This window comes from Acanthaster planci, linkage group LG20 (assembly GCF_054643075.1).
Source record: "Acanthaster planci isolate LZ-2023a linkage group LG20, COTS_SCS, whole genome shotgun sequence".
NCBI lineage: Eukaryota > Metazoa > Echinodermata > Asteroidea > Valvatida > Acanthasteridae > Acanthaster > Acanthaster planci.
The window spans coordinates 9184260-9197852 of record NC_141796.1 but is presented as its reverse complement, the minus strand read 5'-3'; the positions used below and the strand labels follow the sequence as shown (position 1 = coordinate 9197852).

The 13593-nt window shown below is 47.7% G+C and overlaps 1 protein-coding gene across 7 annotated transcripts in view; it reads right to left on the bottom strand.

The window, feature by feature from the left end:
• LOC110974970 (uncharacterized) overlaps nucleotides 1-13593 on the bottom strand; it is a 52359-nt gene that overhangs the window by 13024 nt on the left and 25742 nt on the right. For all 7 annotated transcript variants that reach the window (XM_087130225.1, XM_087130224.1, XM_087130227.1 and 4 more), the window contains 20 exons: nucleotides 13106-13294; nucleotides 12622-12828; nucleotides 12081-12332; nucleotides 11251-11502; nucleotides 10294-10488; nucleotides 9283-9885; nucleotides 8518-8679; nucleotides 7653-7814; nucleotides 7205-7366; nucleotides 6416-6622; nucleotides 5959-6100; nucleotides 5341-5867; nucleotides 4636-4863; nucleotides 4125-4278; nucleotides 2919-3448; nucleotides 2213-2406; nucleotides 1825-1969; nucleotides 1264-1384; nucleotides 622-755; nucleotides 22-244 (listed from right to left, as the gene is read on the bottom strand). In XM_087130225.1, the coding sequence (XP_086986351.1) occupies nucleotides 22-244; nucleotides 622-755; nucleotides 1264-1384; nucleotides 1825-1969; nucleotides 2213-2406; nucleotides 2919-3448; nucleotides 4125-4278; nucleotides 4636-4863; nucleotides 5341-5867; nucleotides 5959-6100; nucleotides 6416-6622; nucleotides 7205-7366; nucleotides 7653-7814; nucleotides 8518-8679; nucleotides 9283-9885; nucleotides 10294-10488; nucleotides 11251-11502; nucleotides 12081-12332; nucleotides 12622-12828; nucleotides 13106-13294 (4789 nt within the window). The remainder of the gene's footprint in view (nucleotides 1-21; nucleotides 245-621; nucleotides 756-1263; nucleotides 1385-1824; nucleotides 1970-2212; nucleotides 2407-2918; nucleotides 3449-4124; nucleotides 4279-4635; nucleotides 4864-5340; nucleotides 5868-5958; nucleotides 6101-6415; nucleotides 6623-7204; nucleotides 7367-7652; nucleotides 7815-8517; nucleotides 8680-9282; nucleotides 9886-10293; nucleotides 10489-11250; nucleotides 11503-12080; nucleotides 12333-12621; nucleotides 12829-13105; nucleotides 13295-13593) is intronic.

The following is a 13593-nucleotide window of genomic DNA, read 5'->3' as shown; positions in this document are numbered from 1 at the left end:
GAAAGCGATCATTCGGTTTACCCGAGGAAGGTCAAAGTGAGGTTGCTGGGCCGGCTCAGCCTGATGGACGGGCCTCCGGGGACTGACAGCAGCAGGAGGGTCAAGTCACCGTGGCAATTGGATGATCGGAGCCAGAGTAAGGCCGACAGTTCTGGCAGATGACCCGAGGTCAGGTTGACTGCCCGCACGAGGTCGGTACCGGACACTGGGCTGGAGAACTTGAGGTCAAAGTCTGTGGAGTACTCTGTGGGACCGGAGGAAATGAGTTCACTAACTCGTTAGACATGGAATGATGAATTTAAAGGAACTTGCCAAAGAATACAACATTTGCTCTTGAAAGAGCTTGTTGGAGGAAAAAAAAGATTCTTGTAAAAGGTGGACTTTCTAGCTTATGTTACTGCTTGCTAACCTCAATCTTGTGAATGGTTAAAAATTCCTTTAAAAAGATCTTACACACATTTTTAATTTGATCTTATCTGTACATACAAGACTAAAATCTATGATAAATAGGGACAATTTATGCGGAAAACATTGGAAAACAAAACATCATTTTTAATCACTTCAATTACGGATTACTTCCGCAAAAACTTTGGTTTCATTGATGTATGGACGCCAGTTTACCTCCTCCACAGTGGGTACCAGTGTAACCTGGTAGGCATTCGCACTGGTAACCATTCATTTGATCTATACATCGACCCTGGTTTCTGCACGGCTGGCTGGAACATTCATCAATCTCAGAGTCACACAGCGAACCACTAAAACAAATCCAGGAAATGTATCTAAGTAAGACAAGAGACTGCTTGCTGGGCTGTACATGACGCTGTAGCACTACGGGCAATGCACAAATAGTGCGTCCAAGAGGATGCAATGCGCTGGCCAATCACCATGCGCGAAATCTGTTGACCATTTCCAAACGCGCTTGGCTCGACAGATTTCGCACATTATGGTCGGGCAATGCGTTGCAAACTCTTGGAGGCGCACCATTGTGAAACGCCCGTATTGACCCATTGATTAATATTTTGTCGGTATGTATGTACGTATGGCAATTGACGAGTTTAAATGAAGAGTTTTCAACAGAATGCACACAAACTTGTAGCATCTAAAATAAAGAATACATCTGATTGTCAGTACACCACTGAACCAACTAACAAAGTTTTCCTTCTTTCTTTGCTCATATTTACTTGCTAATGTTTTTATATAAGTTTTCCGTCCCGTTTGAAAAAAGCTTCCAACACCCTGAGCGAAGTTTAAACTGACACATACCTCAAACCTGCTGGGCATACGCATGTGAAGTTCCCCGCCCTAGGGATGCAACTGGCCCCGTTCCTGCAAGGGCCATTCAGGCACAAGTTGACTTCAATGTCACACTGCGCACCCGTGAAGCCTGAAAAGGGCCGTAAAAAGAACGATCGACCAGTTGAATTGAGAACAGAGTGGAGAGGCTAGATTTGTCTTCAGAAAGAAGAGAGAGCAGCAAAGTCTTAAGGCTGAGTTGGACTCAACAGCAAATGAGAATGCAAGACTTACACCACAAGGAATCATCGCTGAATGTGTTCACCATTTGGAAATTTACAGGACAAGTTTACTGTAATGTCGTGATAAATATGGCCCAGCCTTCAGTGTGCTCCACCAAAAATTAAATTCAAACCCCAAAGTTGCAAGTGGACTGATCAAGACCTTTCTGTCTGCCCCAAAATGTGGCTTTTTTGTTCAACCAGTAAAATGTTTCGAAGGAAGCTTATTTCAAGATTTTGCGTTTGGAGATTTTGTTAGATAGACGTCGAGAGAAACTTGGCTTAAGTGATACGCAGAAAAAAGACCCACCCAGCGGGCAGTCACAGGAGAATGACGCAAATTCGTCCTGACAGCTTCCTCCATTCTGACAGGGGTTGGACTCGCATTCATTGGTCTCCGCTTCGCAATACCGCCCACCATAACCAGCGACGCACGAGCACTCGAAGTCCCCGACCTAAAGGGTATGATCGAAAGCCATCAAAGTACCACGCAACCACGCGGTTTCTCCGAGAGATGCCGTCATTACTGTGGGTACACATTTGGATTAGAGCAGCCACACTTGACAGAATGGCTCACTTTCGCATGATCCCACCTGGAGGAAGATCATGGAGTCTCGACCAGCATACATCCCCTTCGAAAAACCAAACGGGCTGATCGTGACGGAGTGCTGAATTTCCCGTTTGGCGCATCTCTTTACCTTATCGACGCAACTTCCGCCGTGCTGACACTGCACGTTGGATTGTTGGCACTCGTTGATTTCCAGTTCGCAGTTGGCGCCGCTGTACCCCGGAAGACACTGGCACGTGTAGGCATTGAGTCCGTCAGAGCACTTGGCACCATTGAGGCAGGGATCGGGGTTGCAGTCATCGAGGTTGATCTCGCAGAACTGGCCTGTGCAACAAGAATGACAAGGCATCATGTTTTGCTCAGAGCGACGGCTGCACAAGACGCTCAAGTACTTTGTTTTGTTCTCTCTCTCACCTGCCAAGGACAGAGGTGGGTTTGGTCATTTCATTTGGGCAACCGGTGCACTTGGCAAGACTGTATATTCCAACAAGATCGGCTGCGCATTCATGCTCAGCGTGTCCCAAGCCTAAGCGCTTACTTGTCATATGTTATGTAATGACATACTATCTTTTGTTCCTGCACAGATGCAGTCGTTTGTTTTTTTCACATTTATGTGCACATTCAGTTGTAAATTGGTAAAGCTACCTCTAGGTGCCCATTTACACATGTGAGAGTTCTGTGCAAGCACGTGACATATCACTCAAATCTCAAATGTAGACCAGTTTACACCACAATCTAGACAGGCAACTGGATTGCTTCATAGGCATGATGATCAGGGGTTTGGATCAGGTTTTGCAGAGGAATGTGTTTCATTCCTGAAAGATGAAAAATTCTACCTGTTGAGCCTTGATTACACAGACAGCGGAAAGTGTCATTGACATCAACGCATACTCCTCCGTTAAAGCACGGATCCCCGCCGCAGTGAGGGACAATCCCTTGACAGAGAGTGCCGTTGAAGCCCTCCGGGCACAAGCAGAAAAAACCGGCAACTAGATCCTGACATACCCCCCCGTGGAGGCAGGGGCGGCTGGCGCACTCGTCAATGTCCACATCGCAGTTGGCACCACTGAATCCACTCTCACAGAGGCAGGTGTAGGTGGCCACACCATCGAGGCAAGCTGTGGCATGCAGGCAAGGGACCGAGGCACAGTGGTCCACGTCGACCTCGCAGTTGGGGCCGGTGTAGCCGGGCAAGCACTGGCACTGGTAGCCTGAGGGGCCGGCCAGGCAGGTACCTTGATGCTGGCAGGGTTGACTGCTGCAGGAATTGAGCAAATTTACCTGGCAATGGGCACCAGTGAAGCCATTCAGACACACGCAATAGAATCCGGTGACGCCATCCAAGCAGGTCCCACCATTTTGGCAACTGTATGTTGCAGAACATACAAAAACAAAAGCAACTTAGCCAAAGAGAACAATGCTAAATCCCACGAGAGATAACCCAATGTATACCTTGAGGTTTCACGTTTAACAGGCTTTTGTGGGGTACCTCAGGGTAAAACCTCAAGTTAGCCCTTGTTTTAGTCGCATTAATTCTTCCTGAATATAGCACGGACTTTATAGTTGCACAAATATCCCATGAATCCCTTAGAGCTGTGCAAGCGGTCCTTCACAGGCACAAATATCCGTAGAACCCTGAATTCTTTAGAAAAAGAACACGCCGAGAAGAGCGGCATTTCGTCCATAGAGTTTGCCACTTTTAACGTAAGAGTGCTATCTTTGAAAATACGTATCTCCTTTATTCAATCGTGGACACAAATGAATAGAGAAGACAAAGGGTCCCCGATTGGAGCCCTTCCAAGAAGTGTCAGCTGAAACACACGAACAAACAAACAAACAAACACCCCAACAAACAAACAAACAAACAAACACCCCAACAAACAAACAAACAAGGCAACATTTGTGACTGCAGCTTTCTTACACATGTGGGTGAGTTTAATTGGAAAGGGCAAGCCAGGAACGGGATAATGTTTTTTTCTTTCAGTCAGGAATTTGGTGTTTAAAAAGCCGTCACAGCTGCCAAAAATAAAACTCGTTCTTACTCGAAGCTGCAATCGCTGCGATGCACTTCACACAGGGACCCGACATAGTCGCCCAGGCACGTGCACGTGAATCCGCCCACGTGGTTTGCGCAGCTACCGCCGTTCATGCACGGCCCTGACAGGCACTCGTTTACGTCAAGCTGGCAATCGGGTCCTGAAAATGAACGAGATCTGAAACTTGAAAACTTGCACGGGTTGGGAATCGAACCTCCCATCACTGCAGCAATGCTCAAGACCCTTGGGTCCTATGCCAACGGACGTACGTTACGTGGAATTTCGCACTCTGTACGTCGGCTTTTAAATCTTTTTTGCGCATTTCGGTTGAAAAAAATGATCTAGCGAAGCGAAATTTGGAATCATACAGAAACAAAAGCTGGTTACAGTCTAGGGTGTTCAAAGATGGAATGTGTTTAACAGATTAGGGAAAGTCAGTGTTGACATAATTATGCTCAATGTTGACTGGTAACAAGCACCTATTTTTGACTCGTAGCAGACTCCGCGCACACCTTACCTGTGAAACCTGCCCCACAGAGACACTGGTAGCCGGTACCGATACTGAGGCAGGTGGCCCCGTGCTGGCAGGCTGACTGCACGCAGAAGTCCACGGGATCCTGGCAGCGGGCGCCGGTCATACCCGGCCCACACAGGCACGTGTAGCCGTTGATGTCGTCCTCGCACGAGCTACCATTCCCGCAGGGACTGGACGCACATTCGTTGATGTCGATGGTGCACAGGTCCCCTGAAGACAGGATCCAAAAAAAACAATGGCCACTTCAATTTGGACATTAAAAGGCTAGTTTTTTCTTAATTCTCGAGTCGGGAACTCAGACACAGACTAGTGGTCAACTGAGATCAATTTGAATCAAGATAGATGCGCTGAACGGCAGTCAGGTTTTTTTTCCACTGAGCCCTCAACCTGGACTCAAACTGAACAGCAGCTGGGGAAGAGGCATGTTAGGGGTTGAGGACAACATTCCTCTCTGCGGTGGCGCTATGCCAAATGTAAAGTACCAGTTAGCAGGTGGTGCTCTATGTGGCGGCCAATTTATTAACAGGTGTAATGCAGAAGAAAGATGCACTCAAAAAAAAAACATAAGCTAAAAGATCGCAGAGGTTGGTGTGATGTGTAAATATCCCTCTGAGGACCTATCACAGATTCTACGCCACTGGCAGATGACTGTGCACTGATAAACAGCCAGGAAATCTCGTGGCTCACCTTGGAAGCCTGGTGGGCATTCACACATGAATGCATTGACCTGGTGTTGGCGGCATGTTGCTCCGTTCGAGCACGGCCCCGATGCGCACTCGTCCACGTCAATCTCGCAGTTCTGACCTTTGTAGCCCGCCGGACAGCGGCAGGTATACAACTCCGTGAGACCTTCTAGAAACAGCCCGCTGTTCTGGCACGGTGTCCTGTCGCACAGGGGTCCCGATCGGTGCTGCGGGCACACGCAGCGGAAGAAACGGCCTTGGTCGACGCAGGTCGCGCCCTCGTGGCACGGGGATTCGGCGCACCAGTCGATGACCGTCTGGCAGAGCCGCCCTGTGTAGCCGGCCAGGCAGGTACAGCTGTAGCCATTGGGCAGGTCGTTACACGTCCCGCCATTGAAGCAGGGATTGCTGATGCATTCGTCGATGTCCACCTCACAGTCGGTGCCACTGAAACCTGGACTGCAACGACACTGGTACCCGGCACCGACAACCTCGCAGGTCCCGCCATTTTGGCATGGACTCGGGGAACAACTGTCAACCAACCATAACGAGAAAATTGAAATGCAAATTATAACCTCCACATATTTGATCATAAAAATACAAATCTTACTTCTCTTCTTACCTGGTCCTTTCCTGTTCGCAGTGGATCCCGTGATAGTCTGGCGCACACTGGCAGAGGTACTCACCGATCCCATCTAGGCACGAACCACCATTCTGACAAGGAGCCGAGACACACTCGTCGACGTTAATCTCACAGTGAGTGCCTGGGGGAAGGCGAGGAAATCACAATTCATTCTGCATCTTAGCTGGCGGTACCCGAAAAGACGAAAACTTAACGTTACATCTGTTGGAGTTTCTTTCTTTGTTCCTGCATGAGCATTTAAGAAATCCGCCACATCTGAGGTGACACCGACTTTTTGGACGGACCAAGTGTTGAGGAACTGCTTTCGTTGGAACGTGATGTGACCAAAATTCAGCTCTATCTCTCTGAACACGTTCATCTAGAGCCGGCCTCTAAACCAAACAGTTCACCTTCATCGTCTACTGCCACAGCAATGACTGCATAGGATTGCCCGTACCTTCGTATGCTGGGTCGCATACGCAGACGTAGCTCATCAGCCCGTCCGTGCAGGTTGCACCATTGATGCATAGGTGGTTCCGGCAGTCGTCAACGTTCTGGCAGGTGACGCCCTCGTAGCCCGGCAAGCATTTGCACCGGTAGCCGTCAATCAGGTCCACGCAGGCGGCCTCTTGGGGACAGGGGGAGCTCTCACACTCATTCACGTCTGGGCCGATGCAGGGAAATTCATATCAAACAAGCACCAAATGAATCGTCCGACAAAAAACTACTCTTTTAAAGTGTTTGGGCTCCTGAGCTAGTTTCAAGCTGCCTCTTTCTCCTAATTAAGCTTTCAAACTGTACTGAAGTCAGCAGGAACCAGTTAAAACAACAGCTGTTGCTACAAACAAACTCGGGCAGCAACATTTTGTCAACCAGTTGATGATTTTTCTGGTGCCAAGGATTTATTTGTGCACGGGTTACTTGAGAAATTCAACCAGGGGCATATAATGAATTGTGCCATCTTGAATTGAAAGTGAGGCAAAACATTTCATTTTTTTCATGAAAAATCACAGACAAATTAAAGGCTCGATGCAAATGCATGCCAGTTTTTGTTTAGAATTTGTAAGAAATGATATCTAATTATTGAAGCCACATTCAAGCAAAAGGAAGGTTTGGAACCCAGAAGAGTCTGGCACCACAAATTCAATTGAAAATGACAGATTTTAATGAGGGGAATGAAATACGAAAATGGCTCCCAGGAGTAAGGCCTATCAAACTATCATACTTCATCCATGTCTCCTCCTACCTATGCACTGGTCTACGGATGTCGAACCTTCCCCCAGGGTTGTGCCGTTCCCTGGGCACACGATGCAGTGCCGTTGCTGGCTCCTGGGTTGGTAGGTGCGATGCTCGCATGGCCGGCATGGCGCCAGCCCCGTATCCGACATGCTGCCGGGCGGGCAAAGCTCTGGAAATGAAAAGAACGGGCAAATTTGTTGCCATTTGAGACGTCGACAAGCGACTCCAAGTTCAGACGGTGATGAGAGAGACCTTAGTTCAGCTGTAACAATTCAAGTTCTGCCCTAACCATGCCAACTATGACAAGGCTCTGTGAAAATTTCCAGGCGTCTCCCTCAGCTATGTGGAACAAACCTCAATCCCCTTGCTCTGTCTGTGGCTAAATCTGGCAAGAGAATATGGCCTCTTCGTACTGTGATGAACAAAACTACAATGGGACAATGATCGATTATTACCCAAACACTGGTCCACTGACTGTGCTCCAAAGTCCAGGGTGGTGGTTCCCTCGGGGCATGTTTGGCAGGACGTCTGGCCTCGCTGCGCTTGGTACCTTCCCATCATGCATCTGGTGCAAGGGGTAATTCCGTTGTCAGAGAAACGGCCAGCTGAACAGATTTCTGTTGGGTTAAAAACACAAATTACACTACACAGCTGAACCTGTCGCTCCATGTAATTCAGGTGGAAAATTGACCTCACTAATTCTTTCATGTTTCCTCGATGAGACTTCTCTGAACCTAAGAAGAAAGCAGCATGGTGACATGAAATGACACTTAGAAAACATGAGCATGGTGACGTGAATTGACACTTAGAAAACATGAGCATGGTGACATGAAATGACACTTAGAAAACATGAGCATGGTGACGTGAATTGACACTTAGAAAACATGAGCATGGTGACATGAAATGACACTTAGAAAACATGAGCATGGTGACACGAAATGACACTTTGAAAACATGAGCGTGGTGACATGAAATGACACACAGACTCTAACGTATGCAATAAATTGCAATGCAACAAAACAACCATGAAAGGTTCTTGAGAACCAAAGTGAAAAACTAACATCCTTCATATCCACATGCTGAATTCCATTCCTCAGATTTGACACATGGGACTTATTTCACAAAGGAGGTCACAAAATTAAAAGTGACGAGAAGGAAGGTTAATTTGGGCCGAAGCTAGCTCTGCTAGTAGCTGAAGTTCAGAATCATGAAATGGTCACATTGTACTTGGATAAAAACTGGGGAAAAAATGGTTGTGCATCTTAAAGTGAAGACAAACACAATTTTACAAAGGTTGAGAAAAGGCCCACGGAACGTTACCTCTGCACGAAGTTGCGTTCTTGGTCCCTTCAGCTGCCGTTGTAGTTCCAGGGGGGCACGGAATACATGTGAGTTGTGCTTGCTCCTCCTGATAAGACCCTCTGGGACACAACTGGCACTCCACGGTGGAGGCGTTATACATGGTTCCCGCAGTGCAAGCAGCTGATATATGTGGACAGATCAACAGGGCATAGATTTGGAAATGGCGTTATGTGCTTGCGGATCCACAGGGCAGAAGTTGTGACCTTATCCCCTCTCCAATTTTTTCTTCTCCACCTTTCTGAATCTTCCGCAGTCAACCGGCAATTACAAGGAGCAGCTATGTGTTCTGTGCATAAGTTCAGGTTTCGCCCCTGCTTGGGTACCATTGCATTGCGTGTTCTTGCCATTTGGAATCGTAAGTAGTGAATTGGGTGGATGTTCACGTTGGCTTTTGTCAGTCTAATAAAAATGGCAGGTTTTTCAGGGGGGGAACTGTTCAATATCCTTTCCTTTCACAGTCGCACCAAAATGCAGCCCTGACATTGAGAAAGCCCATGCAAAAACTCTTCCAATTCCCCTGCCCTTCAAAAAACGCGACTCTCTCTACCCCAAAATTTGGTTCCGCATCTGCCCTCCCCAGAGATAGCTTGACAAACAGAGAGTCAGTCCAAAAACTGATGTGTCTTGCTTGGAAACTTTGGACATTACTGCAACAAAGGGATTACGGACACAACAGATAACGGCAGGAAGTGGTACAAGTGTGGGTTAAGTTTTTTGTCTCACCACAAACGTAGGCGTCGTTGTCTGGAATATATCCCTGCTCGCAGAGGACCTCGGCATATCGGTACCCCAGGGAAGTCTCATCCAGCTCCACGTCTAAACCGGGCACCTGGAGAGGGGGGATGCTTCCGTTGAGCATCCTGTAAAAGAGTCTATCGGCTGCTCGCATCATCGCCGCCTCAGCCTCGAGCACGACTGCACGGCTGCTGACGTTGGTGGCAGGCAGGAAGGGGGCCCGGATGTCAAAGCTGATGGTCGCCTCCCAGGCTACGGTTGTTCGGCGCCGCCTGCGCCGTGACCCTGGCACTTCCTTGAAGTATTCCCCTGTAGGTGAGGCATGGGCTGATCTTTGCCAGCGGCCCCGGTGGACGTCCCCACGCTGCGGAAGGTCCACACTTCGGCGGCGACGGCTGCGCGGCCCGCAGTGGACCTGCACGTTCTGGACAGTGCAGTTAATGTGTTGGTTGCACTCTTCGAGAGATCCCGAATCCTCCAGGACCATGATGAAAGCAGCAGCGATGCTCTCCATGGTCGACTGATTGGTGCAATCGCCCGTGAAGTACTTCAAGTTAGCCTTAAGATCCGTTAAAAAAGGATTTCGAGTTTCTATTGAAATAAGAGAGAATGTTAGAAACATATTAGCAATCGACCCATTTCATGTGCACTTTCTAATTGGAATTTTGGAAACTTGGCAGATCCATGCCTCCACAAGAACAGAATAGGTGGGGGTTTTGAAAAATAATGCCTTAAATGCAATTATAGGAGATTGTTTTATTTGCCTTTCATTCACAACCGCGTAAAAACACCAAAATACAGCCTAAACTCTCTGAAAGGACATAAAAGGTTGAAAAAAAATCATTCTCAAAGTGTTTGACTCCACCCCCAAATTTTGTGACTGGTCGCTGGAGATCGATTTAGCGACATACAGCTGGCAAGATGATAGCGTGCCAATTTTTTTTCTTCCAGGTGCCTGACAATCGCGCCGATGAGATCATTGGGATGGTCTTGCCATACCAGAACAGTCAGGCAATTCGTCTGCCGGTGGGTGCCAAGTGCCGTCCGGCCTGCATTCAAAGTCATCGCCAGGTTCATGGCTACTGGTCCTCAGAACCATAAACTGGTCGTTGCAATGGAAGGCGCAGAAACGGCCCAGCGAGTCACAGGCCAGGGCACCGTTGGCGGGAGTATTCAGGGGCAGGCACGGTGCATCTGTTTATAGGGAACAAATGGACCGTGTGAATGCAGAAACAGGGTAAAAGGTAGGTGACTTTGACATCACGCAACAGCAAAAGTGCAACCAAAGTGCAACTATTAAGTTTCAATCATTTTCCACCACTTTTCCAAAATTTTCCAAACATTTCTGACATTTCCAGCGATCAGTGTACAAATATTTTGTGGTTTGAGGTTGTAGGTTTTGAATACTGTCAACGCTTAGCTCCTGAAGGTTTGGAAACTGCCAAACTAGTTCTCGGGGCAAAGCCAGTTGAACTTACACATGATCATGAATGGACCAATGAGGCTTTGGCCGATGATCTTGAATATGAACGAGATAAGGTGAACGCAAATAGCAAATTACACACACATTGCACTGACGTCATCTAACAAAGAGACAGAATCCGTGTTTGGTTACCGTTCCATGATTGTACAGGAACGCAATTAAATACAGTGATTACATCTTGAAAATTCAAGACACCTTTCTTGTAGCTAACTGACGGGGGCCATTCTGTAAACTTTAGTCCCCGTATAATTTAGCGGTCAGTATTTGTAAATGGGTCGCTCTCAAATGATGTCACTTCCTACTGAATGCCACGTGCATCAGCATTTTGGGCGTCAATTTTTCCCCAAGACGGGCCCTCCACTGCACCTTATTTTGAAGATATTTGGATCAACACGGGCGCGTATAAGTTGAACATGTTGCATATACACGCATACATGAGAGTAGTCTATTAAAAAAAGGGCCTAGTGACTTACATTCGACCACCACCGTGAACTGGCACGTGGCCACCTTCCCGCTGTCTGGGTCCAGCGCCACGTAGATCACCATGTGAGTGCCGACGGGGAAGTCGGACGTGTTGCCTTGTCCCCGGTTGTTGGTGATCAGCAGATTGTCTCCCGATGGGTCTCGGAATCTGGGTTCCTCCCAGGTGAATTCAGTAATGCGTGCTACAGCGATGACCCTGTAGCCATCGGACGGGCAGAAAATGACCTCCGGTTCTCTCTCATCTATCACAAAGGGTAAAGTTTAGATTTTCCGTTTGTTTATTATTCTCTCCAGTGATTGAGGGGTGCAGGCCGGCGGTCACAGATCAGGAGGTTGGGGGTTTGAATCCAGCTGCTGACCGTAAGTTGTGACCTTGGGCAATCCACCTCAAACTGGCATACAGCTGGGGATCGATCTGACGTCCCATCCAGGGGAGAAGAAGGAATGTTCTTGTGCAATCGTATCATGCTGAGGAAACTGGGATAAACACTGTCTCTAATGAGCCTAATGGCTCAAGATGGACTTCTTTTTTTTGGCTTTCCTCCAGTAATGAAGCCTAGGCTCCAAACTAAAGGCCAAAGGCACCGTCGGGTGGCAGCTAGCCCGAAAAAGTAGATGAATGACTTTTAAGAATTATTCCACGGGAAAAATGGAGTGCACGTTGAACTGCGATAATAATTTGGACAACCACAAGAAACAGGCAGGCAGGTGAAAAGTTCAAGCACTCATTGGCCTGGGTGGGTTTGAAACCCCCGTCGGGGTATGAGCCACAGATAGACGATATAAGGGTCGAGACTTTATCACGGTAACACACACTCACCCAGGAGGTGGACTGAGAACATGCATGTGACTGAGTTGTTGGCCGTGTCGATGAAGGTAAAGCTCACTACGGTGGACTCCGTGAATAGGTAGGGTGAGGTGATATTGGGCGGTGAGATCACCAGAGACAGGGTACCGGGCAGGCCGTTGTCTTGAGCTGTTGGGGTGTCAAAGCTCACCAATGCCCCAGCCGGGTCGGTGAGATTGGCGTAGACTGGCCCCGGGCAATAGGTGAGGAACGGTGCCGCTTGATCTGATGAGGAAACAAGATGGCGATAAGGGCAACATAATTTTAGCTTCTCTCAAACTGTGTCTTCATCTAGCGCTTGACCACTTGTTTCAAAAATTGACTGTTGGAACCACATGAAAATAACTCCTAAAGACAATTTCATGTGACAATTTTTTATTTCTGTACGCCCCCCCTAAAAAACTGCTCTGGGCTCTCGGGGTAAATCCAGGACTCCAAATCCTTAAATTGAAGTCAGAAGATGCAGACTGAGGTGAAGCTGAAATAAAATGAGAAAAGAAATCCTCTGCGATACCTTCACAGCTCGTTGGCAGATTGGCCAGACCGCCCTCCCAGAGCCCTTGCTGTCCACATCTGACTGACAAGACACTCCCACCAGAAGGAACGAAGCCATACAGACAGTAGACGGTGCACAGGGTACCAGCTGGCGGACTGCCAAAAGCACAAATCTGCGGAACAACTTGCATGCCGTTTGGAAGCATCAGGCTATCACAGCTGACCACTGCAAATCACAAATATCGACAAATATGAACTTTAACATCAGTGTTTAAAGCTCAAGCTCACAAGTGGAGGTTAACCACCCATAGGTAGTTATTGGAATAAATAAATAAAAAACAAATAACTTTTAGAAATATCAACGGATGTAATCTGTAGATTTGCCAATGTTCACAGGATAATGTCAGCACTTTGGACGCACCACATACTTTTAAGTATGGGACAGTGCAATTGTATGTCTCTTTGTTTGTCGGGCCCAAATTAGGGCTCCAATAACAACTTACGTTGACAAGAGGGCCTTTCCACTGGCTGCCAGTACGTGAGGTTCCCGTCAAATAGACAAGTGGTTTCGTTGGACCCGACCAGCTGGTACCCGGCGCTGCACCGCATGCGACACACGCTGCCGTACTCCATGCGACAGTCCCCGACAAACTCCCCGAAGACTGGAGGGGTCAGAGGCGGGCATCTGCGAGCTGGAGAATGAAATAATGACAGAGGGAGAGAAATAAGATTTCCAGCGTGACAACAGAGAGGAAAACGTGACCGTCAGATTTCTGTGGATCCACATTGCAAAGCAATTGGTAGTCCACTGAATTGGTATTCCACTGAATTGGTATTCCACTGAATTGGTATTCCAGTGAATTGGTATTCCAGTGAATTGGTATTCCAGTGAATTGGTATTCCAGTGAATTGGTATTCCAGTGAATTGGTATTCCAGTGAATTGGTATTCCAGTGAATTGGTATTCCACTGAATTGGTATTCCACTGAATT